The sequence below is a fragment of the Xenopus laevis genome, chromosome 7L (assembly GCF_017654675.1).
Source record: "Xenopus laevis strain J_2021 chromosome 7L, Xenopus_laevis_v10.1, whole genome shotgun sequence".
Classification (NCBI taxonomy): Eukaryota; Metazoa; Chordata; class Amphibia; order Anura; family Pipidae; genus Xenopus; species Xenopus laevis.
This window is the reverse complement of record NC_054383.1, coordinates 7991381-8017535: the sequence shown is the minus strand read 5'-3', so window position 1 is coordinate 8017535 and position 26155 is coordinate 7991381. Positions and strand designations below refer to the sequence as shown.

Sequence of the window (26155 nt, the reverse complement as noted above, 5' to 3'; positions counted from 1 at the left end):
ATGGATTCTGACTATCCTCTGGAGGGTGGATTGGGTGGTTTGGTGTCACCTACTACACGAACTGCCACAAATGGACTCTCATTAATTAGGGTTTGCCTCATGCTAGTAATTTGAAGGTGTGCATTATTTTGTAAAAGGGTTTTTATAATCTATGTAAATAAAAAAATTCCTATTTATCAATGGGTTAGAGCAGGGGTCCCCAACCTATTTTACCAATGCGCCACATTCAAATGTAAAAAGAATTGGGGAGGCAACACAACCATGAAAAAAGTCATGGGGTGCCAAAATAAGGCTTGTGAGTTAGTAGCCCTATGAGGACTGGCAGCCTATAGGAGGCTCTGTTTTGCAGTACACCTGGATTTTATACAACTAAAACTTGCCTCCAAGTCAGGAATTCAAAAATAAGCTCCTGCTTTGAGGCCACTGGGAGCAACAGCCAAGGAGTTGGTTAGCAACATGTTACTCACAAAATACTGGTTGGGGATCACTGGGTTAGGGAGAGAGCGCACCAGCTCCTCTAACAATCCCATAGAAATGAATAGAGAGCTTTGGGTTTTCACTCTGGTGGATTCTATCCTAGCTCGACAAGTCTGCTCTGAATTCTCAGTCAACCCAGGTGAAAATCTGTGCAAAGTTTCTCAAAACACAATTCAGATCTATGGGAAACACGTGAAACCAATTTAAACCTCAGATCTCAGATCTTTTCACTCAAGAGAAACTACTGAAATGGGGTTCGCTTCACTTTTTTCTAAACTTCACTAAATTTGTCCCATAGTGAAATTATCTCAATTCCTTTATTTAATGAACCATAGATATTATTTTCAGGCAGGGTTTTTTGATAGTTTCGCCATGTTTCATGTTTGCCTCAATTGAGTTGATTGTTATGATTCCCTAACCGCATTTACTTGATGGAGGATAAATCCTAAGCTTCTGAGTGAAAAAACCTGTTCTAGCTAAGAGCATATAACTATAATTATCATAGAAGGCTTCTTCTGCACATTACACAATATTAATTGCTGCTACACCCACTGTAAGGCAACATCCATCAGACACTGGGCAGAAATCCAGAGTTATTTCGGCTCCAATTTGGTTCCAAGTCTTGTCAAGATGTTCTCTTATAACTTCTAACATAAGCCATGGGCATTAAAATGAAGATAAATTAAGTGCTTTTAGTTAAAGGACAGGGGAAATGCCATAAATTTCACCCTGCATCTTCTATCCTTCTCTGTGCATCCAATGACTTGTGCATGGTAGTCTACACCAACACCATCACCGTCTTGTTCTTCTGAAGTTCAAGATTGTATGTACGGTATTCACCTCTGGTCAGAATATACCCAAAGCCATCAAGAGTCACGTTCAATATTGAGATGCTCTTCCATAATTTAAGGGTAAGTCAAACTGGAATGGATACTGTGAACACCAACGGGAGCCCAACGGAAGTCCTCCCCAGGGTACATCAATGAAATTACCCAAACTACACAGATACAAGAGTCCTGCATTCCAGTTTTTGTGTTGTTTTTTGGACTGGTGGTGTCTGAGTTCATGTACAAATTGGGAGATTACTAACAGGACTAATGCAAATGCATCTTATTCTATCAATTTGCACGATTTGGCAACACCTATGGCATGTAACGCCACTATTGTATTATTTACAAGGTAGGTTACATTTGTCAATCACATGAAACAAGAGTCAAGATACTGCCCCACCTTATAATCAGTCCGCCCACCTTATAACCAGTCCGGGCTGACTTATTTGTACAAGGAAATAAAGATACGTAGATAAACTAAACTAAGCTCCCCAGTGCATAATAACTAGGGATGCACAAAATCCAGGATTCGGTTCTGGATTCAGCCAGTATTCTGCCTTTTTCAGCAGGATTCGGATTTGGCCGAATCCTACTACACGGCCGAACCGAATCCAAATCCTAATTTGGAAATCACATGACTTTTTGTCACAAAACAAGGAAGTAAAAAATGTTTTCCCTTTCCCACCCCAATTTGCATATGCAAATTAGGATTAGGATTCGGTTCGGTATTCGGCCAAATCTTTCGCAAAGGATTCGGGGGTTCGGCTGAATCCAAAATCCGGTGCATCCCTAATAATAACCATGGCACTAGTTGGCATAAATGTAAAACCAATAGATGGAGCAAGCTTGTTTTGACATCATTTAGCTTGATGTATCACAGCATTCAGTTCAATGGAAAATGGTGATAATGTCCTATTTAAATGAAGTGTCATGTTGGAACATATCATAGCTTAATGTCTCAATTCTAGATACGTTTTGCTCCATCTGTAGATCATATTCTGTCATTTAGCCATGTGGCACTGGGAACAAGTATAATCCCAGTATAAAATAGGGCCCTGTTATGATAAAAGCCTCACAACAAGTAGGTCACAGATTCGGTTGAAGCCTTAAAGCTGTTGAGTAAATAGCACTACAGTGACAGAATGAGTGGGTAATTCATTTTTTTACAGCTTGGGCTGACAAAATATAACTAAACACATGGACCTGCTCTAATAACTAAGCAATTCAGAAACCTGCCGTGTGTTACACAATTACAGAAACCAATGCAATGTGCAGCCCTTGGAGGTGTTTGGTCTGAAAACAATGAGATGTCAAGGCTGCTCGTAGTCACAGAAAAGCTGTATCAGGATTACAGTAAAAGCCACAAGCCGTCTGACTGGAAACCTAAGAAGACGAACCTTCCTTTCATTAACCAGAGGCAGGAAGCTTATTTGCAACCTTTTGATTCTACAAATCTCTCTGGTATTGATACATATTTTAGAACGTTGATTGAGGGTATGTTCCGAGCCAGTTCTGGAATCCCCCTTTCTGTTGTGTTAATTATACTTAATTCTGTCTGGAAGCTTAAACTGGCCATACACTGATAGATCTGAGATGTTAAAGGGATACTGTCATGGGAAAAAAATTTTCATTTCAAAATGAATCAGTTAATAGTGCTGCTCCAGCAGAATTCTGCACTGAAATCCATTTCTCAAAAGAGCAAACAGATTTTTTATATTCAATTTTGAAATCTGACATGGGGCTAGATATACTGTCAATTTCCCAGCTGCCCCAAGTCATGTGACTGTTGATGAATAACCCTGCTACAGTCATCTCGGTTAAAGATAAAGAGCAGTATAAGGCCAGGACAGTGAAATAACTACCGAGGGTGCAGAGGGAGCAATAGCACCTGGGACCACCCCCAAAATGGGCCTCTTGAAGACTCTGTGACAGGACGATTGGGACAGGTGGAAGAGGGATTATGTAGGTGTGTGGGGGCACGTCTAGAGGGTGGTGAGGCTGTTGAGCTGTGTAACGCCACTGGACCACGATGTTGCATCCATGGTCTAATCACTTTGGGGCCCATTTACTAACAATCAAATTTCTATTTTTTCCACTAATCTCAAAAGATTTGTAGTTTTCCCTTTTTTTTTTTTTTTTAAAGCTCTAAAAATTTGCCAGAGCAAAGTACCGCTAGAGTCTATCTCCTTCGCTAGTTACACCGGCGACCGTTAGTAAATCGGCGAAGTACCGAAATGACGTCACGCTGGTGAAATTTTCGCCCGGCGTTAGTCACTTCACCCTTTAGTAAATTTGCCCCTTCGTCACCAGTAAAGTCACTTAATGTCGTCCAAGGAGTCACTCACCTGCCGCACACTTCTTGCAGCAATGATTCAGATCCGGGGGTTTGTATTCATCGTCCGCACATTTCTCCTCCTCTGTGACATTCTCCAGGTGGGACCTTCTCTGTCGACTCAGAAGTGATGTAACCCCTACAGGTTCTCCTCTGATCAGAATAGCAGCTGGTAATGGGATATCGATAGAAAAGCTGGGAACAACCCCGAGCCATAAGACCTGCATGGAGCAAAATAGACAATTTATTGAAATGTCAAAACTTGGATTTTATCGACATTGTGAGACATCTGACTCTTTTAAGGATCATGGTTTGGAGTTGCAAAGACTCTGTCTTTGCTGTGGATTAAGTTTAAAATAAATGGTTATAACATTTCTCCTGGCAATTGGGCCTTTGTCAATCCTCAAACAGGAAACTAGTGATACTCAATTAGGGAAAAGGTCCATTGTGGGCAGGTTGCCTGCTGCTTGATGGACATTTTACTGTGTGCCCTTCAGAAACTGAAATATTGTGCATTTATCTGAGTTCTTACTTCCCCATCTAATGAATGGATGACATTGCACTTGGATTTGGAATAATTGGTTTGAGTAAAACTGGGCCCCAGGCCAGTTAAGTTCAGTAGCACAAGGATCAGCTGAACCACTTACATGCCAAAAAGTTGCTCTATAAATACAGTTAATGTAATTGGATTACAGACAGATCAGTGAATTGAAATGACCACTGTAACTTAAAAACACATTTTTACTGTAAATGAAGTTATGTATGTTATAAATAGGGATTGGCGAACCTGTTTTGATTCGGCAAAAATTTGCAGTCGATGAAAATTTGCCATAATGAATTAAAGTCTATGGGCGTCAAATTTTAATGAATTTTTTTGACGCGTGTAATTTTTTTTTCTCCCATGGGGTCATTTCCGTGACAAAACTCAGCGAAAAATTCGTCCATCCCTATAAATATTATTAGATATACAGGCTATACAGTCAGAGCCAATAAGCCCATAACACTTTATATATAATATATTTGTATGAAAAGTGGATCTCTGGCAGCAACAGCTACGTCCATGCAAAAAAAAATTACTTACAATGGGAAATGAAGAGAAAATATACAGGTAATAAAATATAACAAAACAGCCAAGGGAAGTTTCTACAGGAATGTCCCCAGAATATAGATAAATCATGATCAGGTGATGGAGTGGGGGCTGCAGGGTGGAACGTATCCCGAGGAGATATTGCTAATACTAATGACTAATGAGAACGAGTTTCAGTGAAATCAGCCCCTGAGATGGTAACACTGGAGTTATCCCAGTTACTATTCTGGATAACAAGTCCCATACCTCTATATATATATATATAGGTATGGGTATATAAAGGTATGGGACCTGTTATCCAGAATGCTCAGGACCTGGGGTTTTCTGGATAATGGATCTTTCTGTAATTTGGATCTTCATACCTTAAGTCTACTAGAAAATCATTTAAACATTAAATAAACCCAATAGGTTGGTTTTGCTTCCAATAAGGATTAATTATATCTTAGTTGGGATCAAGTACAAGCTACTGTTTTATTATTACACAGAAAAAGGAAATTCTTTTTAAAAATTTGGATTATTTGGATAAAATGGAGTCTATGGGAGAATACCTTTCCGTAATTTGGAGCTTTCTGGATAATGGGTTTCTGTATAACGGATCCCATACCTGTACAAGGATCTATGTATACATCAGTGCAGAATTTGGGATATGATCCCCCCCCCATTACTTGAGAGGCCAATTTAAATGCCCCAGTTTGCTTTCCTAGTTTAAATGCCCCAGTTTTTAATTTAATTTAAATATTTTTAATTTAAAGTTTTAATTTAATTTAATTTAAATGCCCCAGTTTGCTTTCCTAGTTTAAATGCCCGAGTTTTTAATTTAATTTAAATATTTTTAATTTAAAGTTTTAATTTAATTTAATTTAAATGCCCCAGTTTGCTTGACTAGTAAGCACCTCAAGTTGCCCAGGGCCCAAATTAAACTCAAGTGATATTCACGTGTGACCTGGGAGAGATCAGGGGGATGTAGCAGTAATTGTATGGCCCCCACAAGTAGTAGGAGATTTCTCAATCCTCACCAGCAGTGGAACTAGAAGTTACTGGGCCCCACAGTGAAATCATTTTAGGGCCCCTAAATATTGGGAATAAAGGTGGCCATACACGGGCAGATAAAAGCTGCCGATATTGGTCCTTTAGACTGATTCGGCAGTTTATCTGCCCATGTGTGTGGGCTCCTGACGGGTCCTCCTGAGCAATATCTGGCCAAAAATCGGGCAAATATCGATCAATAGGGTTTGATTTTTTTCAGAAATCCAGGACCGGATGGGCTAGTTGATGTTGTCCTGCGACCTGTTGGTGCCCATTCGTAGCATTGTAATCTGATCGTTTGGCCCCAGGGCTGAACGTTCGGATTCACTCGATATCGCCCAGCCGTTAGTGGGTATATCGGGTTCAGATCCACTCGTTTGTGGACCTTGCCAAATGAGCGAAGCTAATAGTGTATGGCCACCTTTAGACATTCTTAATAAATATATATTGAACAATGTTATTAGTCATTGCCCCACTGGGCCTCCATTACTTCCTGAGCCTCCCTGCTTCTATAATCCTATAGTACCGCTCTGTAGTTACACCCCTTGTCCTATATGTGGCATAGGCTGGAGTGTATTTTGCACCAGGAAACGCTCTATTAATACAACTGTCTTCTCACAAAGCTGGGAGTGTCAGAGGGAGTGGGTGCCTCGAGGCATGGGACAAAGCCAGGCTTGGTCATCTCATTATACAGGAATAATAAGGAAATTAAGTGCGTGAGCGGGTTATTTATTTACATAAAGTAATTGTCTATGATTGTGTAACTCCCAGAATCCAAACACGTGTTCAGTAAAACCTTGTGCCCATTCAGTAAGAGATGTTGAAAGAAGGAAACAAAACCATCTTTGATCTTGATAACGACCACATCTAAAAGCTTTAACAGATGGATTTATTGATTATCATAAAATTCTGGTGTCACAGTAGTGTTGCTTAGTGGGATGAAAAACTGCTTTACATTCATCCACACCTGTGCTAGGTTTTTAAGGTGCAAGAGTAGACTGCAGAAACAATTGCCCCAAGCAGGGCAGGTACAGTAAGTGCATGAGCCTTGATGGATACATTGTTGTGCTCCTTACTGCTCCCTCACTTGCATCCAGGGCAATAAAAATGAGCACTTTGTACCTTGTCCCACACCAACCCCTTATGATTATTTTCATGAATGCTCATTCTATTTACAGATATCATGACGCAGTGCCCTTTGTGTAATAAAACGGATATATTGATGATGTAGGGAGCCCAGGCCCTACATCATCAGAAAAGTTTCTTCAGAACATTGTATTTTTTTTTTTTGCCTGGACAGATTGACTGACATTCAGATGAAGGTGGTGGTGCCCAGCCTGATCATGGTATAAACCATAACTGGTTATTTGAAGAATAAACAGATAAAATCACTTTGAAATGTGAAGAACACAAACCTAATAGTTACATAGTTACATAGTTAAATTGGGTTGAAAAAAGACAAAGTCCATCAAGTTCAACCCCTCCAAATGAAAACCCAGCATCCATACACACACTCCTCCCTACTTTTAATTAAAATTCTATATACCCATATCCAGGGCCGCCATCAGGGGGGGACAGGGGGGACAAGCGTACCGGGCCCGGGCATGAAGGGGGGCCCGGCAGCGCTGCATTTTTTTGAAGATCCGGGCCCCCCTTACGAGCGCCCGAGCCGTACGTCTTGAATCTTCAGTGCCGAATGCGGAAGTGCCGAAAAGCCGAAGCCGATGCGACGAAAAGACCCGAAGTCACGGAAAAAGCCGAAGTCCCGAAGTCACGAAGCGCCGAAAAGACCCGAAGTCACGAAAACAGCCGAAGCCGAAGTCCTAAAGCAGCGCAAAGACCCGAAGTCACGAAAACAGCCGAAGCCGAAGTCCTGAAGCGGTGAAAAGACCCGAAGTCACGAAAGGAGGCGAAGTTGAAGTACTGAAGCCATGAGTTCAATTCTACTGAACACCAGTTTGTGTTTTTTTTTTTTTTTAATCCCCTGGCCACCAATGTATTATTTTAATATTCTATAGGCCCCTGCCACCAATCTTTTTTTTAAAACTTTTGTTTTTGGGGCCCCAATTTTTTTTTTAACTCGTAAGGGGCCCCTTGCCACCATTGTTTTTTTTTGGGTTTTTTTTTTAAAAAAAAAATTAATTTTCTTTTTGGTGGCCCCAAATTTTTTTAACTTGTAAGGGGGCCCCTGCCACCAGTTTTTTTTTTTTTCCAAAAAAAATTATTTTTTTTTTAAATTTTTTTTGGGGCCCCAATTTGTTTTTAACTTGTAAGGGGGCCCCTGCCACCATTTTTTTTTTTTTCTCCAAATTTTTTTTTCTCCAAATTTTTTTTTGGGGCCCCAATTTGTTTTTTAACTTATAAGGGGGCCCCTGCCGCCAATGTTTTTTTTTTTTTCAAAAAAAAATTAATTTTTTTTCAAATTTTTTTTTGGGGCCCCAATTTGTTTTTAACTTATAAGGGGGCCCCTGCCGCCAATGTTTTTTTTTTTTTCAAAAAAAAATTAATTTTTTTTCAAATTTTTTTTTGGGGCCCCAATTTGTTTTTAACTTAGAAGGGGGCCCCTGCCACCAATGTTTGTTTATTTTTTAGTTTTTTTTACATTTTTTTTGTTGGGGGCCCTGACCATCAATAGCTTTTTACAACTTGTGTGGGGGGGGGGGTTACTTTTTTTAGCGCTGATGTCTGTGTGGTCTTTTAACTGCGATGTGGGCGGGATATGGGGCGGAGCTTGGTCGTCAGTGTGGGCGGGGCCCAGGGGGCCCCAAAAATTTTGTTGTACGGGGCCCCGTGATTTCTAATGGCGGCCCTGCCCATATCTATACTAACTATAGAGTTTAGTATCACAATAGCCTTTGATATTATGTCTGTCCAAAAAATCATCCAAGTCCCTCTTATAGTCATTAACTGAATCAGCATCACAACATCACCCGGCAGTGCATTCCACAACCTCACTGTCCTGACTGTGAAGAACCCCCTACGTTGCTTCAAATGAAAGTTCTTTTCTTCTAGTCTAAAGGGGAGGCCTCTGGTACGGTGATCCTCTTTATGGGTAAAAAGGTCCCCTGTTATTTGTCTATAATGTCCTCTAATGTACTTGTAAAGTCTAATCATGTCCCCTCGCAAGCGCCTTTTTTCCAGAGAAAACAACCCCAACCTTGACAGTCTCCCCTCATAATTTAAGTCTTCCCTCCCTCTAACCAGTTTAGTTGCACTTAGTCTCTGCACTCTCTCCAGCTCATTTATATCCCTCTTAAGGACTGGAGTCCAAAACTGCCCACATACTCCAGATGAGGCCTCACCAGGGACCTATAAAGAGGCACAATTATGTTTCATCCCTTGAGTTAATGCCCTTTTTTATGCAAGACAGAACTTTATTTGCTCTATTTCCATAAAGCAGAAGTCGCTGTCCCATTAAGTTTCTCATGCTCCCCCAGTGTTGTTTGTACCACGTCCTGCTACTCGGGAAATGTTTCTTCTGCTTTCCCTTTCCTGTAAATCCGGCCAATTTCTCTCCCCTTCCCCCTGGGTTACCTTGGTTGGGAGGCTTTTCTTCTAATACCCACAGGAAACAAACTCATATCATCCAGTTTAACATTTCATCTTTTTTCCTTGAAAATAATTATTAGCCAAAAAAGCTCTCTTAATTTTTTTTAATCCTCAGTAAATTAATGAATGTGTGACTTTACAGACCATTGTAGATGAATGTTTCTATTATGTGTATGATACTAATCTGTACAAGATCACGTGCAGACTCAGGCCCTTTCTCAAATGTTTCTGCTCGCTACACAGCTCCTAAGGGAGACGGCCCTCCCAATCTCAAATGTGAAAAACAAAACAGGTTGGCACACGAAGCGATTCAAACCGGGGTGCAACCTCTGGTGCGTTTATTGCGTCACAACGTTTCGGGGGCGTTCCCCCTTCGTCAGGTATTTTTTTTTTTAAATCTTTGATATTCCCCAAGTTGATAACCCATTAATTAATCTTCCTTTGCTTATTAACACTCTGATGTCAAGAAACTTGATTCGGCATTAATTACGTGGTAAAAAAGCAAAGATTGCTCTCCACAAGTTAAGAGCTCCATTTAAACTCGGAGGCTTGAATCTTCCTGATTTTAGAGCTTTTAATTTATCAGCCCTTACCAGATATCTTATTGAATGGATCTCTCAAGGTAATAAATTCACAAATCCAGAAATTTAAGTTTTTCAAGAACCCCACTTTGATATTTTATCTGTTCTTCGTAGTAAATGGAGTAATGTCCCATGTGATTTTAAGAAGAATCCCCTTTTCCGTGATTCTATTTTTGTCTGGAAACATTTATTCCCTCGCCATAACCATAGTTATACATTAAAGGGATACTGTCATGGGAAAAAATTTTTTTTCAAAATGAATCAGTTAATAGTGCTGCTCCAGCAGAATCCTGCACTGAAATCCATTTCTCAAAAGAATTTTTTTATATTCAATTTTGAAATCTGACATGGGGCTAGACATATTGTCAATTTCCCAGCTGCCCCAAGTCATGTGACTTGTGCTCTGATAAACTTCAATCACTCTTTACTGCTGTACTGCAAGTTGGAGTGATATCACCCCCCTCCCTTTTTCCCCCCAGCAGCCAAACAAAAGAACAATGGGAAGGTAACCAGATAACAGCTCCCTAACCCAAGATTCCAACTGCCTGGTAGATCTAAGAACAACACTCAATAGTAAAAACCCATGTCCCACTGAGACACATTCAGTTACATTGAGAAGGAAAAACAGCAGCCTGCCAGAAAGCATTTCTCTCCTAAAGTGCAGGCACAAGTCACATGACCAGGGGCAGCTGTGAAATTGACAATATGTCTAGCCCCATGTCAGATTTCAAAATTGAATAAAAAAAAAATCTGTTTGCTCTTTTGAGAAATGGATTTCAGTGCAGGATTCTGCTGGAGAAACACTATTAACTGATGTGTTTTGAAAAAAAACATGTTTTCCGATGACAGGATCCCTTTAACTCCTTTTATGCCAGCCAAGCTGAAGACTTGATCTCCATAAACTCTTTATCCAAAAAATTCTGGAAAAGTTATGAATCAGGACCACAACCTTTATTTAAAGTTTCTTCTGCCAAGTGGGCTGGGTTCTTAAATTTCTTGTGCGCCAATCCCCATTGCTCTACTCCGGATGATGAAAATTTGCTCGAATAAAGGGGAGGAGATGGGGGCGATGAACGTCAGCGGGCCTAGGGGTGCCCGCTATGTAAATCTGGCCCTGGTTGCTAGGGTCAAAATTCCCCTAGCAACCATGCATTGTTTTAAATAAGAGACTGAAATATGAATAGAAGAAGTCAGGGTTGGAATGGACATTGGGGGGCCCACTGGGTTCGAAACCTCTGCGCCCCCCGCATGTATTCGCTAATGGCGGCACGCAAGCACAAAGCCGGTGCATATGCGTCCAACATGTGATGCCGCAGTTTGGTTTTTTTTGGGGCGCCCCGCAGATCAGGGGAGGGCCGGGGCCCACCGGGTCTTTTCCCGGTGTCCCATCAGCCTGTAAGAAGGCCAGAACAGAAAGATGAGTAATAAAAAGTAGCAATAACTGTACATATTTTTTCTAAAAGAGCATTTGTTTTAGATGGGGTCAGTGACCCCCATTTGTAAGCTGGAAAGAGACAGAAGAAGACAAATAATTTAAGAAACATCCAAAATAAATAATGAAGACCAATTGAATGATTGATAAGAATTGATCATTCTATAACATACTAAAAGTTAACTTAAATGTGAATCACTAGTGATGGGCGAAACGGCGCCGGCGTCTCGTTTTTGACGCCGGCGCCCGTTTTTGACGCCGGCCCCGTTTTTCCGACGCCGGCGCCCGTTTTTGACGCCGTCGTCCGTTTTTCGGCAGCAAATTTTTACCGCGAATTTTCGCGGGCGTTTCGCAAATTCGCCGCGAATTCGCGCCTGGCGAATAAATTCGCCCATCACTGTGAATCACCCCTCTAATATCTTATAGTAATGATGAGCCTACAATTACCCATGTCTAGGCTAATTTTGTTCATATCAAATATTATTTCTAAATACTTTTTTTCTGCATTAATTAACTCGTGTGTTCTGGCACGCTGCCTGCTCTTCTGACTCACCATTAATATCTAAAGCAAATAAAATCCCCCCTCGTGCTGATTAGTAATTCATTTAGATACATGTTGCTTGGCTGCTTAGAATCCAGTGCATCTGTGGTGATCACTAACTGGCCACACAGAACCTGGATTCCATATGTGGCCGCTGTTATATCAATGCAGAGACGATTCTACTTTGTTTTGTGGAGTTTGTGGTTCACACAAAGAGCAGTCACTGCACATGCTTGAACAATGTCGTGCGGGCAAGGAGTGAATCACTATCACGTTATCAACAGCTCAGCGGAGTCAGTGTTTCCCGTGACTAATCGCAAAAGTGAAGTTTACACCTTGGTGGTTAACAGGATGGTCACGTAAACAACTCATGTCCTTTCCAAGCCACTGAGGCCCTCGAGCGAAAAGAAAACAATCGTTCAGTATATAAAGGAAATTTAACAACTTATAATCACTTTATATCCTTTAAAGGAGAAGTAAAGCCTAAAAAATAACTTGGATAGATATACTGTATGCTACATACTGAACCTACTGTACCAGCCCAGAGGTCCTATAACAGTAATGATCCAACCCTTCAAAGTTGTTCCCATCTTGGATTTTGTTAAGGCCATCCTATGAGTGTCAGTGGCACTGCACATGCTCAGTATGCTCTTGGCTGCTGGTGAGATGTTTGCTAACTGATCTCTGCTAATTGAACCATGGACCATGAGCAAGCAATGCATGATATATTACGATTTGTCAAGTGTAGCCCCTGAAAAGAACTTTTCTTTGATGAAACTTCTATCAAGACGCTGTAAGTTTCAAGCACTGCCCTCCTGACCTATGGTCATGAGTTGGGAAAGTGCTAAGTTACATCTAAAGGTGGCCATAGACGTTACAATTACGATCTTTCCGGGAAAGATGGTTCGTTTCAATACACGTGTAAAGCTGAATGGTCAGATATACATATAGAAACAAGAGAATTCTACCTGTATCTGATGATTCAGCACTAACAATGGCCGATGTTCAGGTGCCTTCAAAGGTGCCCAATCAAAATTTTCTGGCCAGCCTGATCAATGAGCCGACCGATATCCAAGTCTTCTGCTGATATTGGTTGACTTGTCTCTCACCATACACACAGAAAATCGTACGAAAATTAGTTTCGTTCGATATTAGCGGTGTGTCTATGGCCGCCTTAACAATGGCCAATGTTCCGGTGCCTTCAAATGTGCCCAATTAAAATTTTCTTGCCAGCCTGATCAACAAGCCGACCGACATCCAAGTCTTCAGCCGATATTGGTCGGCTCGTCTCCCACCATACACGCACCGAATATCGTATGAAAATTTTTTTGTACAATATTATCGATGCATCTATAGGCACCTTAAAGGGATCCTGTCATCGGAAAACATTTTTTTTCAAAACGCACCAGTTAATAATGCTACTCCAGCAGAATTCTGCACTGAAATCCATTTCTCAAAAGAGCAAACATATTTTTTTATATTAAATTTGAAATCTGACATGGGGCTAGACATATTGTCAATTTCCCAGCTGCCCCTGGTCATGTGACTTGTGCCTGCACTTTAGGAGAGAAATGCTTTCTGGCAGGCTGCTGTTTTTCCTTCTCAATGTAACTGAATGTGTCTCAGTGGGACATGGGTTTTTACTATTGAGTGCTGTTCTTAGATCTAGATCTACCAGGCAGCTGTTATCTTGTGTTATCTGGTTACCTTCCCATTGTTCTTTTGTTTGGCTGCTGGGGGGGGGGAGGAAAGGAAGGGGGGTGATATCACTCCAACTTGCAGTACAGCAGTAAAGAGTGATTGAAGTTTATCAGAGCACAAGTCACATGACTTGGGGCAGCTGGGAAATTGACAATATGTCTAGCCCCATGTCAGATTTCAAAATTGAATATAAAAAAATCTGTTTTTCTCTTTTGAGAAATGGATTTCAGTGCAGAATTCTGCTGGATCAGCTCTATTAACTGATTCATTTTGGTAAAAATTTTTTTTCCCATGACAGTATCCCTTTAAGGTGCAGATGAGCCTTGGGGTCTGCAAGTCCCTTCTAAACTTGGACCACCGGGATGTATGGCTTCCACTGTGTTTCTTTAAGTAGCCAATGTGACCTGCCCCAGTGGGACCTCATGTATCTGATCAGATCACTCATCTCTATCTCTAGCCACAAAGAAAGTGGGTGCAGAGAGTCTGGCACAATTAAGAGGACTGTGGTTTGGTTATTCGTTACAGATCAGCTGTTATTGTTGCCATTTATTGTGTTGATATACTGTAAATAAAACCATCTCCATGAGTTTCCCATATGGAATTTTAATGGGTTTTGGGAAGGGGGTGGTTGGTCCCAAGGGTGAGCAGTTGACATTATAAAGAAGTCTCCAGATAAGAGCAACCACAACACACATCTCAGTGTGAGTCATACAGGCTGCACTCCTCCGACAGAAGCACCGAGGTGCAACTCTAACCACCAAGAACATCAAGTGAGAGCCATAAAAAGAAAATGGCCACACAAAATCTCACACCATATACCAGATCGCCTTGCAACATTTAATTCTGACTGTCATTTAAATTGTCTCTTCTATAAACATGCTTTTTGTGTTCCTATCCCTGCAGGTGCCATAGTTGTCCCCATAGAGGCAGCACATATTTATATCACACAAGCTCACAGATACTGATAAATGAACCATTGTTTTCATAGTAATTAGATAGAAACGAAAAAAAATCTATTTTATACACAATCAGCGTGGGGAGAAGACTATATATGGCTGACTAAAGAGCAGCAAAATAACAGCAAATAATTGGAAAACCTTGAAAAATATAAAGCAGTTGAATAAGAACTTTATCTTCAATATTTGCACTAACTGCAACAAGGTTTCTGTTGTATTTGCAGGTAAATCTGTTTTCTGTGTAGTCTGACTAATAATGTTGTCAGCAATGATGAGACCCTCTTCTTATGATGCAAAAGATCTTATGAAATAAGTTACAAAATCAAAAAAGTCCATGTTATTTTTCAGCGCGTAGCCATAGAGCGGTAATACATATTTCATTATTTCTCCTTTGTAATCCAAATTTGCATTCCTTTATTCTTTCAAGCATATCAAGGATTATCCTGCCTGACTATAAAGGTTTAATTTGTAGAAATATACAATGGTTCCAGTTTCCTATGCTTTGCCATTCGGTTGAGTTTGCAGAAAGGCAGAGCCCAGATGAACACTTACTAATGGAGCACAAGGCAATCACACCCCAAGCTCCCCCTTGAATAGGAAACTATGCAATAATTCAAGTATTTTATAGTACTTAAAGTATAACTTGTGTCTGGATACCCAAACACCATACATGTGATTACATACCTCCCCAGTGTTCCTGATTTAGGTGGGACATGTCCTTATCTATAGGTGAATGAAGTGAATTACGGATCCGCACACACTATATCTTCAAGCAGATGGGGATTGACCCCAGTTTATTGTGCAACCACTAAAATGCACAATAGTGGTTGCACAATAAACTGGGGTCAATCCCCATCTGCTTGAAGATATAGTGTGTGCGGATCCGTAATTCACTTCATTTGACTACAGGGACCTGGCCGGGTTCACGGAGACCCAGCACCACTGGAAGCAGAGGAGTAAATACACAGGAGTGCGGTGGTGAGAATTTTCTTATACTTATCTATAGGTGGCCATACTCAAACCTCGTGGTCAACTGATATTGGGCTGAAAATCAACTAGGGGTCAATTGGACAGGTTAAAACATATTGTATGTGTGAGGCTGGTTGATTTGGTCCTCACCCCGACTGTCTGCCTGTACCATCGGGTCTCAACTCAATTTCAACCACCTCAGTAAAAGATCTGCTTGTCTGGTGACCTTGCCAAATGAGTAGATCTTTAAATTTATGACATTTATTTACATGAATAGGGGTAGATCAGCCAACCGAACTATTCACCCTACTGACATCCTTGTGCCGAAAGAACTGCAATCCAACCATCCACGTTTGTGGCCTACAGTAATGTCATACTATCCTGTTTTTCAGCAATGGCTTCACTCCAGTGTTGCACCCCAAGTCTTAACCCAAATCTCCAGCCTTTAGTAGTAATTCCCTGTGTTTTAGCCCAGAGGAAGAACCTCATTAAGCCCAGGCATCAGTGGGTTTATCATTATTCCAAGCCTTTCTCTCTTTCACCAAGAGCTGAAGGTCCTGCTCTACCTCAACCATCATTATCCACCAGCTTACAGATAGGTCACGGAGAAAGAAGATGATAAGAGATGAAAATGATTGGGGAAGCAGAAATATGAAAACAGAGTGAAATGTGGCAATAAAAACATGACATATAACAGAGGGGTGGGTAACTGAAAGCAACTGAAGGTGGGAGCCAGAAACCAGTTTCCAATTATCCCCGTTCTCAAGATGGATCAATATGGTCATGTGCCCCTGTCATGCTCTGGTTTTGGGCCAAGTTCCTAAACAATTTAAAGCCAAACTGGTCCTGCATAGCTGACATAATTGGCTAAACTGTCACTCATTGGTCGACCTGACAGGCAACATGACATTCTAAACCTGACATTAAACACCGACTTCACTGCCAAAACACGAGGAAGTTTTGTAACAAGATAAAACGTGCGGAACTAATATACCTGCGAGTTCAAGTTGGGTTTTGGTATGTGGGTATCATTTGCATACTGATATTTTATAATTGCTGTAAGCTTTCCTATTTCCTTGCTGAGCTTTCTTATCTTAATCACTATGATCTGTGCAGCCACTGGGACAGAATGTTCTGTTATACAGATAGCTAGAATCTCAGCTGCCATAAAGCAGGACAGGACTGCTGCTTACAACGGGGATCAGATAGGATCTGTGCAGCCACTGGGACAGAATGCTCTGTTATACAGATAGCTAGAATCTCAGCTGCCATAAAGCAGGACAGGACTGCTGCTTACAATGGGGATCAGATAGGATCTGTGCAGCCACTGGGACAGAATGCTCTGTTATACAGATAGCTAGAATCTCAGCTGCCATAAAGCAGGACAGGACTGCTGCTTACAATGGGGATCAGATAGTATCTGTGCAGCCACTGGGACAGAATGTTCTGTTATACAGATAGCTAGAATCTCAGCCATAAAGCAGGACAGGACTGCTGCTTACAATAGGGATCAGATAGGATCTGTGCAGCCACTGGGACAGAATGTTCTGTTATACAGATAGCTAGAATCTCAGCTGCCATAAAGCAGGGAAGGAAAGAACTGTTACAGATCCAATTTATTACACTACCCTATACAAGCACACAAATATTTTCATGGCACTCCAGTGACACTGGGAATTCCTGGTACCCCTCCAAGCTGCTAATCTGCTATTTTTATCCCGGACTCCCAACTATTTCTCAATCTACCAAAGTACTGTATGAAATTGTTCCAAGATTTAACCCCTTGTGTGCCATATGGTGTGTGGCAAGAAAAGCACACAATGCAGAGCAAATCAAATTGAAACCCAGAAGTTGAGGATCTACAGCGCTGACATGTGGGCACTGATTCTACTTTCCCCGGCACATAAAGAGTTAAACAGAGAATTGCTGTAACTGTGCCTACAAAGCCCCCCTTTATAAAGAATGAACCCTGTCGCCTGCGTTGGTTTTAGCTGGCTGGGGAATTACAGACTCTCGGCCGCTAGGTCAGTGATTCAGTTCAGAAGACATTGAAGCCTGTGAAGGTTACAACACACCCTCCCTACAGAAATAAAGTGCTCCCGTCTCTGCATATGAATAGTCAGATTACTCTTGGGTTAGCGAGAGCTGTTGAGCCAAAAGTTCGTTATCAGCGGTCTTAAAGTGCTAATATCTCAGAAACCATTAAAAATAGAAACACTTATGTAAACTGCAGAAGTCATCAATTCATTTTTTAATTTTAGTTTAGATCCCTTTAAGGTAGGACAGTCATATGTGATAAAGGTAGTGGCTATTTAATGAATTACTTTCTCAATTATTTTTCTCATATCTTTTGAGATACTGGGCCTCACTAGCTGAGCGGGTGACACTGAAGGTGTCAGTGGAGGCCATAATGGATCCTTGTTGCTGCCTGCCCTGCTCTGTCTACCAATCACTGCTATTGCCTCCCGCCTGCCCTAAACTATCAGACTGCAAACTAATCACTGCTTTTGTAGGCCCCCAAAAAGTTGAAAAAAGAGATACATTTCCAAAAATTTTTTTAACAATTTTACATTATCACATGTTGTTCAGCTGGCAGTCTAGAGCAGGAGACAGGCAATAACATTGATCAGCTGCCAGTCAGATAGGCCAGGGCAAGAGGCAGGCAATAGCAGTGATCAACTGGCAGTCAGATAGGCCAGGGCAGGAGGCAGGAAATAGCAGTGATCAACTGGCAGTCAGATAGGCCAGGGCAAGAGGCAGGCAATAGCAGTGATCAACTGGCAGTCATACAGGGCAGGAGGCAGGCAATAGCAGTGATCAACTGGCAGTCAGATAGGCCAGGGCAAGAGGCAGGCAATAGCAGTGATCAACTGGCAGTCATAAAGGGCAGGAGGCAGGCAATAGCAGTGATCAACTGGCAGTCAGATAGGCCAGGGCAGGAGGCAGGCAATAGCAGTGATCAACTGGCAGTCAGATAGGCCAGGGCAAGAGGCAGGCAATAGCAGTGATCAACTGGCAGTCATACAGGGCAGGTGGCAGGCAATAGCAGTAATCAATTGGCAGTCAGATAGGCCAGGGCAGGTGGCAGGCAATAGCAGTGATTAGCTGGCAGTCAGATAGGCCAGGGCAGGAGGCAGGCAATAGCAGTGATCAACTGGCAGTCAGATAGGCCAGGGCAAGAGGCAGGTAATAGCAGTGATCAACTGGCAGTCATACAGGGCAGGTGGCAGGCAATAGCAGTGATCAGCTGGCAGTCAGATAGGACAGGGGGCAGGCAATAGCAGTGATCAGTAGACAGGTCATAAGATCAGGGCAGTCAGCCACAAGGATTCACTATGGCCTTACTTACCAAAAAGAGGGACAAAGAGGAATCTGGAAACTTAGAATTGACAGTGCTGGCACCCTGGTGCATGTTGTCACCAGGGATCCTATTGGCAAATTTATTAGAGTCACAATTGAGTTCACCAGGGAAGTTCCCAAACTCTCTGTTCAGTTGTATAGGAATTTTAGGAGCATATTTATCAACTTTTGATACATATGCCACTAAAAGTCCCCCTAATAAAGAGCTTTAGTGGCATGGCTTCTAAAGGGTTGACATTTTCTGGAGCCCCTGACTATTGGTGATAGGACAATATCATGTTGTTTTAGAAAAGATATGCATTAAATTGTCTATTCACCAGACCAATGTAGGAGCCACGGTTGAGCACGACAGGGCCACCCGCTGGGCATGACTGGTACATACATGTGTTTATGTTTATGTTCTGGATTATTTTATGTATATTTTTAATATTTAAGATTTTTTATTGATTTTTCAATATAAAATGAAACAACATTGTAATCAGCAGTGAGATTTCAACAAAGAACCAGAGAAAGGGAAAGAGAAGAAAAGTAGGAAGGGAAATTTTCGTGTATATTTTAACAGTTTACGATTGGCTGGAAGTGTTGGGTATTGCCATACAGGGAAGGAATTTGCTTCACACGGGGCTCTGTGGCCAAAGCAAAAGTCCCAAATGACAAAATGTTTTACCTCCAGCTGTTGTAAAACTATAGCTCTCAGAGTTCCCTGGTTTAGAAACACAAACTACACAGACACCCACCAGCACAAGGCATTTAGTATCAGGGTGCAGGGTCCTCTCTCACAAGCTGGTCCCAGTGGCACCCATAGCACCTTACTATACACAGTCCTTGCCTTACTCTGAACACCCAATACTGCCTCGTGTTACTATACACAATACCCCACAGGTTCAGCCCTTTCCCAGAAAATATGATACATTTGTAGAAGCCATTAAAGTTTTTGCTTTGTTGTGTGCTTTCCCTCTGCACCCAACACAATCTGTCCGCAAAAGGGTTTTGGCTTCTAGAGAGCACCCCCTCCTTGGCCATCAAAGACAATTTTCCCATTAGCTTCATCTTGCCCGTAAAGAACCTCCTGTCTTAAGTTGCCTCCAAGTCTTAAAGGAAGTTCTATTTCCTCCCCAAGGCTTCAGCGAGTCATCTTCACCTAAGTGCCCCTGATTAACCCTTGCAGGGATAGAAATATAAACTGCAAGCTCTTCTGCCAATCCCACACACCTGCTGGCTGGCAACCCAGACTCACTATAAGACTTACCATAAGCAGCAGGTGGCCAGTCATCCTCCAGGTCCCTGGGATTATTTTAAGACAATAAATCATTTCACTTTTCTCATCATTGACTTGTTACTGTCCAATGCCCCACGTCTCCTCTTTAGAGCTGTCACATTCACTCTGTGCCCTTCTCTCACCAGCTGGTGCCAAGGAAAGTCTGTTCTCTTTGGGCAATTTCCCCTTTATTCAGCTTTTGTGCAGTTCTGATCAGTGGCACCTATGGGAGCTGCACATCCTCAGGGGTCTCTTTATAGTGGTCTCTATCTGTCTCTCTACTTGACTCTCTGACGGCTGCTGCTGTATCTCCCTCTGCCTGGTGTCACTCAGACTGTCCAATCCCCTTCCCCTCCCGTCTCGGTGTCTCTCTCAGTAGGGGGAAAAGCTTCCTGAATTCAAGTAAAGCAGAGTTTCAGGAAGTGATGACACCAAAAGGGAGTGCTGGGTGCTGCTGAGAAGTGAGAAAGGTGGAGGGGAGGGAGAGTGCAGGGCAGAGAGACTGCAACTCAGATAAAGATCTTGGTGAGAGAACTAGAGAGAATCACAGGGAGAGAGAAGAGGGTTTTGGAGAAACCTGTAAATAAAACAAATTCCAACACTAAAGGGAGAAAAAAGTAAATAGAAAGGAGAAGTGTAAGAGACAGAAGGACAGAGAGCAGGAAGAGATCTCTGTATACAATAGAAATAAAGGAGAGACAGACTCGCAGAGCTTGGGGGGGACCTGTAAGTATAACAGAGGGGGTGAAACCTGTAGATATAACAAATGGGCAAAGAATGACAGAATTGAGGGTGGGGGGACCTGAAACTATAACAAAGTGAGACAGGATAAAAATAATTGGGGTGGTTTTATATATAACTGATGGAGCAAGGAGCATAGAGGGTATGGAGACACCTATGAGTACAGGTATGGGATCCATTATCCAGAAAGCTCCAAATTACAGAATTCCATAGACTCCATTTTATCCAAACAATCCAAGTTTTTCAAAATGATTTCCTTTTTCTCTGTAATAATAAAACAGTCGCTTGTACTTGATCCCAACTAAGATATAATTAATCCTTATTGGAAGCAAAACCAGCCTATTCTCCTTTCTAGGAGTTGCATGACACATTGGATAATCCTATCACAGTAACTACACAGAATCTACACCTCTGTGAATTTCTTCAGACGTCACCTATTTGAAGAGTTACAATGGGCCGTTGTGATTGGATTGGTGGAAGAGTTTATATGTCGAGAACTTCCCACACCAGTCAGTTGAACTGAAGAAACTGCTCGGATGAGTAGTGAAACGTCTTCATTGATTACTCAGCAAGTCTAGTTGTTTTTAGATTGACCTATACTAGATATACCATGACCTGGATGAATGAAAATCTGCATAGTCTATCCAACTATTGATACCCCACTGATGTTATACATTGGTTCGCTAGGTCATGCCGGGTTGGATCCCTGTCATGACACTTTTTAGTAGTGAAGAGCAGAGCCACCACCAAAAATTAAGCAGGGCCCTCCCCAGGGGGGGCCAAATATTGGCTTGGACACTCTGGGGCAAATTCACTAAGATGCGAAGTTGCACCAGGCGTAACTTCGCCGCACTTCGCCGCACTTTGCCGCACTTCGCCAGGCGTAGTTTTGCCAGGGCTCCGCAAATTCACTAAAATCCGAAGTTGCGCACAGGGGTAGCGTAAGGTTGCGGAGTTGCGCTAGCGTTGATTTGCTATATAAAGCGAAGTTACGCTAGCGAAGGCTAATTTGCATACGGCGCGAAATTCAAATTTCAATGGAGGAACACGTATCTGCACTACAAATGCCTAGAAAACTTCAAATCAGCAAATAAAAATTTTATTTTGGCCTACACATGTGCCCACTGTCTAGGTAAGTTGCCATGAGTCAGGAAATGTAGGGGGGAAGGAGGGGAGCCCCAAAAAATTTTGATCTTTTTCAGCCTATCAGCCATCATGTAGAAAACATGCCAGCGTTTTTTGGGAGTTAGAAAAAAAATTGACTTTTTTTGAAACAATCCCTATCTACTCCATTGCGCTTCGCCAGGTCTGAGGTGGCGAAGGAAGTCTAGCGTAAAAGGTAGCGTTCAGTACACTGCGCAAGTTAGTGAATTTGCGTAGTTTCGTCGCTAGCGAAGATTCGCCTGGCGTAAGGTTGCGAAGTAACACTAGAGAAACTACGCCAGCGTTCGTTAGTGAATTTGCGCAGAAGCGAAAATGCCAAACGCTAGCGAATTAACGCTAGCGTTCGGCGCTTCGCGGCTTAGTGAATTTGCCCCTTCTGTGAAGCGAAGCTTACCTATAAGTAAAATGGGGCCCCAACAGAATAAAAAAGGCTCTGCATGTGCATGACCAGACCCACAGCATTATATCAAATCCCCTATCCATGGGTTCATCCAAATCCCACCAACTTTCCTCCTGACCTGTGACTTCACACTTCTTGATGAGCCAACAGGATCTTCATAGGACATTGGCCAACTAAAAAAGTAGAATACTGGATTAATATTCCCATTTAGACAAAAGGAAAGGAGAAAAACAAAAGGAAATGAAAGTAGAGCAGGGTGCACAGAGGCTTAAAGGGGTTGTTCACCTTTGAGATAACTGTTAGTATGATGTAGAGAGTGATATTCTGAGACAATTTGCAATTGGTTCTTGTTTTTTCTTGTTTTTTTTTAGTTATTTATCTTTTTATTGAGCAGCTCTTTTATTTGCATCTTAACCAATCTGGTAACTAGGATCCAAATCCCCTAGCAACCATGCACTGATTTGAATAAGAGACTGGAATATGAATAGGAGAGGGACTGAACAGAAAGAGGAGTAATAAAAAGTAACAATAACAATACATTTGTAGCCTTACAGAGAGTTTGTTTTTTAGAAGGGGGGAGCGACTCCCATTTGAAAGCTGCAAAGAGTCCGAAGAAAAAGGCAAATAACTCTAAAAATAAATAATGAAAACCAATTGATAAGTTGCTTAGAATTGGCCCTTCTATAACATAATAAAAGTTACCTTGAAGGTGAACCACCCCTTTAAATATACAGCATAACGAATCTGATAAAACACTTACGGTATTTACATTAATTAAACAAAGGAATTTGCTATTCATTTAGATACAAATCTCTGACTCGTTCTATTCATTAGCCAAGGTTTCATATTTCACTTTTTTTGCTCCTGTGCAAGACAGACCTGCTCCCCCAGGTGTAGAGGGAGGAGGAGACTGACTGTAACAGATTATGGGGCCCTGTGCCTTTGAGTTATGCGAGCACAGATAAATATGAGATAAATATGAGATAAAAATTAGATAAAAATGAGATAAAAATGAGATAACTATGGGATAAATATGAGATAAATATGAGATAATTATGAGATAAATATGAGATAAATATGAGATAAATATGAGGGCTTTTGTATATCTTCTATAGAAATTACTGTGAGAAACAAAATGACTTTGTATTGTCTGACTGAGTTCTTCTACTGGCATCTTGTCCTACAGCCTGGCACATAGTGGAGCTATTTTTGCCACGGACAATGGACTTCATTTGTTTTGTGCACAACTTTAAAAGCTGAGGAAAGGATAAATAGACTATTGAAACTATCAGATCAGACTGTATTGGCCAAGCGATTGGATGACTAAATCAGACAAATATCTGCTCTTTTGAGGAGATCACCATACGAGCAGATCTAGTTGTCTGGCCATCTCTAGACCGAATTACACATCAGGAAAACAAGACATGCGGCAGCCTTATGGAGCCTCATCAATGCACCAATGTGGTCCTCAGCCAATGGGATTTCTAAACTGCCACTAGATCACTGGATCATTTCCAGCCACATATTGGTTTGGCAGGTTGTCAAAAGGCCCAGTAAGCTGCTGGTTTGGGCTGGATGGGCAGAGTCAACAGCATTTTATAGTTGGGTATCACCAACTTAGCAGTTTGGTCTAGTCCAAATCTTACAGTGGTGGTGAAATGTGTCCCAATCCTGAATTCATAGGGTGGTTGTAGTCTAGAATGGAGGGGAAAGGAGTTGAAAGGCAGTGATAGGCTGGTAGTAGTCTAGAATGGAGGGTACAGCAGTTGGAAGGCAGTGATACATAGGCTGGTTGTATATAGAATGGAGGAGACAGGAGTAGGTAGGCAGAGAAATATAGGTTGGTAGTTGCCTAGAATGGGTGAGACAGGAGTAGGAAGGCAGTGATACTGTACATAGGCCGGTAGTAGTCTAGAATGGGGGAGAAAGGAGTAGGAAGGCAGTGAAACATAGGCTGGTAGTAGCCTAGAATGGGGGAGACAGCAGTAGGAAGGCAGTGAAACATAGGCTGGTAGTATCCTAGAATGGGACGTGAGAGGAGTAGGAAGGCAGTGATACATAGGCCAGTAGTAGCCTAGAACAGGGGAAACATGAGTAGGAAGGCAGTGAAACATAGGTTGGTAGTAGCCTAGAATGTAAGAGAAAGGAGTAGGAATGCAATGAAACATAGACTGGTAGTATCTAGAATGGTGAGTACAGGAATAGGAAGGCAGTGATTCATAGGCTGGTAGTAGCTTAGAAAAGGGGAGACAGGCGTACAAAGGCAGTGAAATATAGGCTGGTAGTAGTCTAGAATTAAGGGGACAGGAGTAGGAAGGCAGTGATACATAGGCTGGTAGTATCTAGAATGGAGACGACAGGAGTAGGTAGGCAGAGAAACATAGGTAGCCTAGAATGGGTGAGACAGGAGTAGAAAAGCAGTGATACATGGCCCGGTAGTAGTCTAGAATGGAGGGAACCGGAGTAGGAAGGCAATGATACATAGGCTGGTAGTATCTATAATGGAGGGGGCATGAGTAGAAAGGCAGTGATACATAGGCCGGTAGTATACCAATGTTTGGTATTAGGGTGAGTACAGTCATGTCTGCTGAAAGTATCATGGACTTTGAGAATCACTGAGAATTGGCCTTAAGTTAAGTTCACTCACACTAGGGAGAGTATGAGACCAGAGTGTACTCATACTGGAGAGCGTTTGCCAGACCTATAATTACCCACAGATTTGGCCACTCATGCTTGGGGGGGGGCACGTGTCATGTCTAAAATCACTCAAAGGTTTGCTCACTCACACTTGCTAGAATGTGTTGGACCTGAGTGCACTCTGGGCAGTGTATGTCACATAGGGAGATTGTGCCAGACTTCAGTGCACTCATACTGGTTAATGTGTGCCAGATCTGAGGACACTCATGGGTTTGCCATTAAAACTTGGAGTCATTCCAACATGCACTCACAGGTACACTCACTCACACACTACTCACAACACACACACCTAGAAATAGAAAATGCCCCATGGGTCAGGCCTAATCCTCTCATTTCTAATATACTTATTTTTTATATACTTAATATTATCATCATTTATTGATTTAACACCAACACATTTTATGTAGAGTTTTACAGAGATATAAACCTCAGCCCCAGTCCCTGTGAAGATCACAATTTAAGGTTCCTATCTCAGTGAGGCAATGGTCAGTTTCATTAGGAGCCAATGAACCTAAATGAGTGTGTACTGGAGAAACTAGGGTACCCATTCCAAGACGAGGAGACCATGAAAACTTCTTGCAGTTAGTGCCCACATCGGAATCAAATTCTGGATCCAAGTGCTGCAAAGCAGTGGTGCCACCCATTGAGCCACCTTGTGAGTAAATTCCTGTGATGTCAATTGATTATGTACCAAAGCTAAGCCCTTGTTACAATGGCTGAGATCACTGGGCACCTCTGTATTTTATAAGCCTAGAGTATAGTGATGACAGTGGCCATAAGTGCCTTGCGCCACACAGTTCATTCAGGGAAACCCCAGGGACAGTATCAAACCGAGTAATTGTTCTCTATGCCACTGAGTTCATTCCATTACACAGTGTTTGAATAGTAGGGCTCAGCACCATATGTTGATAGCAATGGACAGAGTGTCAGGTAGTGCCAGGTGGAGTTCTGAGTGGAACCATTTTGAGACCCAAACCCGCAGCCCGCGACCCAAACCGCAACCCACACATTTACCCACTTGAATCTGCTACCTGACCGCAACTGCCTTATCCAC

At 42.0% G+C, this 26155-nt stretch overlaps 1 protein-coding gene across 1 annotated transcript in view; it reads right to left on the bottom strand.

Annotated features, from left to right (window-relative positions):
• Positions 1 to 20521, bottom strand: part of tnfrsf1a.L (TNF receptor superfamily member 1A L homeolog) — a 31627-nt gene extending 11106 nt beyond the window's left edge. The window contains exons 1-2 of the mRNA XM_018225065.2: positions 20091 to 20521; positions 3653 to 3860 (exon numbers count right to left, since the gene is read on the bottom strand). Of these exons, the coding sequence (XP_018080554.1) occupies positions 3653 to 3860; positions 20091 to 20153 (271 nt within the window). The 5' untranslated portion in view covers positions 20154 to 20521. The remainder of the gene's footprint in view (positions 1 to 3652; positions 3861 to 20090) is intronic.
• Positions 20522 to 26155: the final 5634 nt, after the last annotated feature.